This window comes from Hypanus sabinus, chromosome 15 (genome assembly GCF_030144855.1).
Source record: "Hypanus sabinus isolate sHypSab1 chromosome 15, sHypSab1.hap1, whole genome shotgun sequence".
NCBI lineage: Eukaryota > Metazoa > Chordata > Chondrichthyes > Myliobatiformes > Dasyatidae > Hypanus > Hypanus sabinus.
In genome coordinates this window covers 47,897,265-47,904,770 of record NC_082720.1, presented here as the reverse complement: position 1 = coordinate 47,904,770, position 7,506 = coordinate 47,897,265, and the positions used below count along the sequence as shown (strand labels likewise).

Below are 7,506 nucleotides of genomic sequence, written 5' to 3'. Positions count from 1 at the left end.
GCACCGACAATCATTCCACGGTCAAAAGTCACTTCGGTCACATTTCTTCCCCATTCTGATCTTTGGTCTGAACAACAACTGAACCTCTTAGCCACGTCTGCATGCTTTTATGCATTGAGTTGCTGTCACAGAATCAGCTCACTAGATATTAACATTAATGTGCAGGTGCACAGATGTACCTAATAAAGTGGCCACAGGGTGTATCTACACCCTTTCGTACCCGTGTTACGTACCCATGAGTATCTTGTACTTGTCACGTGACAGTAGTGTTGAAGCTATACTGGACTTAAGGTAGTGGTCTTGTGATGGTGGAGTGACGTCATTTTCCCGCCAGTAGAGATCATGTGACAGGTTTTTTTTACAGGGTTAAGTGAGTGAACAAATATGTGGCAGGTGGATAAACGTGAGGTCACCTGCTTTGGTAGAAAAAGAGAAAGGCATGGTAGTTTCAAGTGATGAGAGATTGAAGTTGATGCTTTTCAGAGCAAGGTGGATGTTTTGTACATAAATACAACTGAAATCAATTTACAAGACAGTCTGTGTGTTGCACCTTAATGCAAAAGGAAGCACTGAGATGAAATATCAGCCACGATCTTACTAAACGGCAGCGCAAGTATGTGTGGTTGGACGGTCTACACCTACTTCTATTTCTTACATTTGTAAATAAATAATATTTTGTATCATCTTCATATTTGACTTCATAAAAGTATTTAAAAGTAGTTAATTCTATTTTTTAGAGACAAAGGAACACATAATAATATTGAACATGAAAAGGTGCGTTTCTAGATATCCCTAACTGAATGAAGCAAGTACTGGGAGGCTAAACAGACAGATTAAGTCCTAATTATCATTGTTCAACTTTTCAATAAAAAGCTCATGGTTTTTCATTCCCTTTTTCTTATTGACATAGTCCTCCATACATAAGTAAAGTAGAAGCTTAGAATAGTACACACTAAAAGACACTATTTGGACTCTTTGACTTGCATGTTTCCCATGATGAGCAATCCAATCAGACCCACTTTCTCATTCTTTCCTCATATTCCTGAAGTTTCAAGATTGTTTAATGTCATTTCCAGTAGGCAAGTATAAAGAGGACTGCACAAAAAAATCCACAATAGGATAAAGAACACAAGAACAAAAAAACCACAATGAATATAAACGCATAGGATAGCTTATATACACAGTTTGATTGTACCTCCATAGGGTGACACTACGCAGAGGAGAGTCTGTACGTTAGGTGATAAAGTAGTGGTGGTTGGGGTGTGGAGGGATTCAAGTTCCTGAATCTTGATCTTGAATCTTCTTGCAGGTTTACAGAAAAGCAAGCAAAATACTAGTAAAGTAACCCAGTGACTTCTAAACCAGGTCAGGAATTGTTGGGAATTATCATAGAGTGATATATTTGTACAGCACAGAAACAGCCGACCATGTCCATACAAACCATGTTATTTAGCTTTTTCTGTTTCATTTACCCACACTTGGACCATAAGTTTCCATCTTGGCAACTCAACTGTTTGTCTAGCTGCATCTTAAATGTTGTGAAAGTACTTGCCTACACTATCTCCTCAGTCAGCATGTTCCAGGTTCCAACCACTGTGCAAAACTCCCCCCAGCTCTTCTTTAAAGCCCCAGCCTCTCATCTTATACTCATACCCTTATACTTCAGTGAAAAATATTCTCACTCTCACTACCACACCAAGTGAAAAATATTCTCACTACCTACCCGAGCTACTCCCTTCATGCCTACTCAATCTCTCCACATAACTGAAATGTTTCAGACTAATCAACATGCTGGTAAATCTCCTTTTCCAGCACAATCACATCTGGTGCAGTGACCAGATCTGGACACAGTCCTCCAGGTGTGGTCTTACCAGTGTTTATTAAAACTGTAATTTGCTGTCCTTATAATTTTATAGACTTCCTTAAACACCCTGATTTGCTTTCTTTGATATGATATCATGCTACAGCCTAAGTCAATTTACCTTGCTATCCACAACACCACCGATCCTTGTGGTACATACTGGTCACACACTTCCTAACAGGAAAACAACTCTGTACAACCAGCTTCTGCCTCCTATTACAAAGTCTTTTCTGAACCCAACCATCAGCTTGCCTTGGATCCCATGGGCTTTAGCCTACAATGAACCAGCCTACAGTGCAGGGGCCTCTCTACAGGTCTAAGCAAACTGCTTGATGTTCTTCAGATATAGAATTGAAATTTGGGATTTTATACGAAATATGAAGCCTTGTGATGGAGTGAAAAGTTAAAGAATTTCTTAGCAATCAAGCTAAGGGATCTACTTCCTGAACCTACACAAAGTTAAACCTGTTGCCGAAATAACAATAGAGGAGCAGGGTATAATTTACATTATTAAGTAATTGAATAATATCAATCATTTTGTATTATAAAGTTTAAAAATAGGGCCTGTATCTGTTCTAAACTGTATATTTTTTGTTTTAGCAGTATTTAATAATTTTAATAATTTGAGTAATTTTAACATAACATTAATTTTAATAACAATTGACTATTGAACATCATGAATGGGCTAATGTGTACCAGTTTGCCCCTGAAATCCATTCCACTGAAGTTAATACATTTTACAGACAGTGTATGTTAATGGTATTATATGGTGTGTTTAGGGTTACTTGGGGCTGAATTTCCCAGGCATCAAAGTTATGGATAGATTTGACAGTCAATTAAAGTGTGGCTTAGTCAGCTGTAAAATGTTTTAGCTGTTTTGTGGGCAAAGTTGTTCTGGGATCTATCTTCCAGCCCCTATGATGGGTCAGGGCATGAATAGATATGGGGAAAAGGTGGGAGATTGGGGGTGAGAGGAAAATTGGATCAGCCATGATGAAATAGTAGAACAAACTTGATGGGCCAAATGGTCTAATTCTGCTCCTATATCTTCTGGTCTTATATATTGATAGTAAGATATGATTGGTAGTAACAATATGATTTTATAATAATTTGGTCTGCATTTCTCACATAATTCAGTGGTCAGGTGGCAGGAAACTGGTTCATTTAAAAAAAATGAAATGGGATTAATTTTCTGGATGATATATTTTTGTGACAATATCCTTAAAAAATCCTCCTTGTAATCTACAAGTGATCTATAGATCTATCAAGTAATTTGTTTTGAATAATTAAACTTCTAAGTGTGATATTAAAAATTGCCCATTATATTTAAGACAAAACTCATCATGTATAATAATTGGACTTAAATTTATTATTAGCTTAACACATAAATATATACTTTGCATGTTATATGTTTATATGATTGCCTTAAATTGAGCAAACCACCAGCTTTTGTACAGCATCTTTTATATCCTTTTCAGAAAAGCCCGAAGTTTTATATTAAAAAAAAACTTTAGAAGTACTGCTACATTAGCAACATAGGAAACGTAGAAAGTAACTGAGCACTGAGAAAGCTTCCACAAACCACTGTGATAATGATCAAATGCTGTTTAGATCTTGTTTGAGAGATAGGTATTGGACAGAACATCAGGAATAACTGTCCTAATGCTCGTTGGAACTGTACTAGAGTCTTGTGTCCAGTCTCATTCAGCGAATGAGGCCTTAATTCAATGTTTCACCTGGAAAAGAGATCTTTCCAGAAGTGAAGCTCTTCCACAGAATGCAGTGGAACAGCCTAGACTTTTGAGTTTATACTCAATCATAAATTACTCTGTATTTCATTACATGTTATGATACACCTTGGAAGCAACATTTAAACATTTCTGAAATTGTTGTATTCCTGAGTATTTGCTTAACAAATTTCCATCTTTATATTTACTAAGTATATGAGAGAGAGAGTTACTGCTGTAATTGGAAAATATTGCCTGCTTAAGCACATCAGCTTCAGAAACAACAGAGATAAATGAACACATCTTCTGCTTTTGCATATCGGTGTAAGTTTGCACAAGATACCAGAAGAAACGATAAGTTTCTTTTAGAATACTGTTATGAAAGGGTTTAGTATCCTTTTATGAAGACAGATAAGACATTTGTTTAAAGAGTCATCCAGTAAAAGATGCTTTCAGTACTTTTAATTCTCTGTCAGTACTGATACCAAGAAAATAATTCTACACCTAAGGAGTGCTGGAACCCACGATTATATGATAAAGGGTGAGAATGCTGCACTGTTTAACAATTAGAATCTCCTATTGATATTTTGCCAAGAATAGGAAAATATTTTACTTGTAATTTATTTGTAGTCACAGAGTAGATTTTATTTTCTGAAAGTTAGCGGTAAATCTGCCAATATTTTCCACCTGCAAGAGCCCTCCTTTATTCTTGTTATTTCTTGTGCTGATTCAAATGATGCTGAATAAGTTCTAAATAGAACATGGGACATTGTTACAACATTTTAATTTTCAAGGCACCTTAATGAATCCTGCATTTGTTATCTTTGACTGTTTAGGTATTTAATACAAGAATACAGAACAAACGATTATCAATATTATAATTGCAGCCTTTAATATAGAGAAACATTACAACAATTCTGGACTTTGCATTATTTATTTGCATACATAAATAGCAGATAAATTGATCTCATATAAAAACATCACTGGTTGCCATGGACAATGAAATATAAATGAAGAAAATATCAAAATGAAAAAAACATTTAAATATGAAATTGACAATAAATGACAATAGTAACAAATATTTTTCAGCTCTTATAATCAAAAATAGCTTATTTATTTTATAATAGTATCGGTTCAATTATGGAACCTCAAATGATAAAGTTTTAAAAATGGGACTAGAAACTGGGTTAATCTTCATTACAGCTCCACATATGAAATGATGTTGACAGAGATTACTCTGCCTTTTTACTGCAGACATTGCAGTTTATTAAATGTGTTAAGAAAATTTAAAGCAGATAAAAAAGCTTTGCTTCCTAATGATACAGAGGTGAATTTTAAATGTGTGCATCATAGTCCTGTTCAGACAGCAACACGATCCATTGTTTGGTAGAGAGGTTGTTCAATGTTTTCCTTTTCTGTAAAGAAGAATTGTAATCAATATTTGTCTTAAGAAAGGCTGTTTCCTAGGATAGACAGCATTTTCACTTTTCTGTTTTTATTAATTCAGTTGAAAAGTTAGAGATAAGAATTTTTATAAAGTAAATTTTATTCTTGGAGTTACTCAATTTAAAAGTCACTGAAATGGTCTAAAGAACCAGTTCTGAATCATGTCATAACTTAAGCATAGGATCATAGGGCATGGGTACATGCCAATCAGCCCACCATGTCCACTCTGACCAGTGGCCACCCATAAACATTAACCCTTTTTCCCATAGCTGGATGCTTGTCTAAATATTTCTCAAGTCCTATTGGTATCTCTGATTCCACCGCTTTCTCAGATAGTGTCTCCAGGTACACAACACCCTCAGAATAGAATAGTTTGCTCCAGATCCTACCCAAACTTTCAATTCTCTACACTTCCAAGTGAATTAAACATTTTTTTTGGTTCAGAAAGAAAATCTGCAATAGCAATAAGTGAAAGAAAACAAATACAATTTGAAGAGTTTTCTCTTGAGTAACATTGCCAATGGAATCTGCCAAATTTTTCTGAATGGAGCTGGACTTGATTGAATCTTGCACAAATATAAACAGTTATGAAAAATCTGAACATGTTGCATGATCGTGAGTATGGACAGATGTGTAGACAGGCAAGGCAGGAAAGGATATGGACCTGACACATCTAATAGAGATTTAATGTAGTTATGTATCACAGTGGGCATGAATAGGGTGGGTCCATAGATGCTGTTTCTGTGCTCTATAATTCCAAACGTATCTAAAAGTAGATTCTAAAAGTTAATCATCTGTAAATTTCCCAAACTGTTTGTGTTGGATTAGCCTATTTCAACAAGATTATACTGACCTAAGTGACCAAAACTTTCCGATTTTATATTAAACTTCAAGCGCTTAAATTTGCCATATACTTACCTTCTCATAGAAGCAACAATTGCCTGCCCTGCTGCAGCATTGGGGTTCAAGCAAGCTCTTCCCCCTTTTTCCAAATTGACACTAGAAAGAAATTAAGTGCAATTAAAATTAAAACTATTTCTATCTTAAACTGTTTCATAAATATTAAGATGTATTAGCAAGATGGTGACTTACATGATTTCAATGTTTGAACAAAAAGGTTGCTTAAAGAAAACTTTAATGTTGGTGACTTTCGTGTTTTCTGGCAATGAGTCCATTAAGCGAATGCATTTGCACCGTCTCTGTTTCGTTAGGCGAGGGAGAGCTGCAAAGAAAAATATAAGTTTTTAGAATTCAATCATTAATTTTGTAATTGACATTCATTTAAAATGCATCTGTATAATAATTTATACAATAGCAAATTTAGTGTTATTCAGGATATTAAAAAATCTCGATATTAAAGATATCTTACCGTCTGTAAATACAAGACACAGAACGATGAGTGAGAGAACAGTGACTGAGGTTTTGCTGAACATTCTGTTATTGATACAGTTACTTCCCCTTCAGTGCAAGATGCTTCTAATGTGTAGAAGTGATAAGAGAGAGACTTTATACAATGTGGTATGGGGCAGTAATGACGTCACAGAGAAACGAGGGAGGAAATGGCTGAACTTCTGACCATATTTTTCCAATTCTGTCTGTGCAAAGACATGATGCCAGGTGAATAGAATACTGGCAGTGAAACATTGTGTATTTAAAAAAAAAGTGTTAAAAATATGTGCTATTCCAATCAGCATAACATTGGTGGTAGACAGATCACTAGATAGTTTCAGTTATATTTTTTTTATTTGTTAAAGAGAAGCATGCTTAACTTCCTTGACTGAAATTTTAGAGAAGTAAACAGAGTTGTCATAAAGATAATATCCTTATTGCAACACGAGTGAATCTGCAGATGCTGGAAATAAATAAAAACACAAAATGCTGGCAGAATTCAGCAGGCCAGACAGCATCTATGGGAGGAAGTAGTGATGACATTTCGGGCCTTTGGGTTTCGGCCCAAAACGTCGTCACTACCTCCTCCCATAGATGCTGTCTGGCCTGCTGAGTTCTGCCAGCATCTTGTATCCTTATTGCAGTCTGCTTAGATTTTAAAACAGCACATTATGAATTTTCACATGACAGAAAGATAAGAAAAGCTGATAAGAAAGTGATGACTGCTTTTGTGATTCAAAGATTCCAAGCTCATTTATTATCAAATAATGTAGCAATTATATGCCTTGAAATTTCTCTGCTTACAGGCAACCACAAAGCAAGAGACCCCAATAACCCAATTTAAAAAAGACCAGAAGCCACTGTGCAGATGAGAGACAGAGAACATGCAAGAAGTAGACACAAGCCAACAGCATCCCAAATCTAGTGTTCCAGTGCGACCTCCACTACATTGGAGAGACCTGATGTAGATAAGGGGAATTGTCAAGCATTTTTGTTCTGTCCACGACAAGCAGGATTTCCTGATAGCCAACCATTTTAATTCCAAATCCTATTCCTATTCCAACATGTCGGTCCATGGCCTCC

At 35.6% G+C, this 7,506-nt stretch overlaps 1 protein-coding gene across 1 annotated transcript; it reads right to left on the bottom strand.

The window, feature by feature from the left end:
- Positions 1-4,503: 4,503 nt before the first annotated feature.
- LOC132405159 (interleukin-8-like) lies at positions 4,504-6,540 on the bottom strand. The gene is made up of 4 exons (XM_059989858.1): positions 6,404-6,540; positions 6,127-6,256; positions 5,953-6,033; positions 4,504-5,003 (listed from the first exon to the last, which is right to left on the bottom strand). The coding sequence occupies exons 1-4, from the start codon at positions 6,465-6,467 to the stop codon at positions 4,988-4,990; spliced, it is 291 nt and encodes a 96-aa protein (XP_059845841.1). The 5' UTR covers positions 6,468-6,540; the 3' UTR covers positions 4,504-4,987.
- Between the last annotated feature and the right edge of the window lie 966 nt (positions 6,541-7,506).

Coding starts and splice junctions, on each gene's coding strand:
- LOC132405159 (XM_059989858.1), bottom strand. CDS start 6,467: ATGTTCAGCAAAACCTCAGTCACTGTTCTCTCACTCATCGTTCTGTGT. Junction 6,257..6,403: donor GTGTCTTGTATTTACAGACG/GTAAGATATCTT, acceptor TTTTCTTTGCAG/CTCTCCCTCGCCTAACGAAA. Junction 6,034..6,126: donor TGTTCAAACATTGAAATCAT/GTAAGTCACCAT, acceptor ATTTCTTTCTAG/TGTCAATTTGGAAAAAGGGG.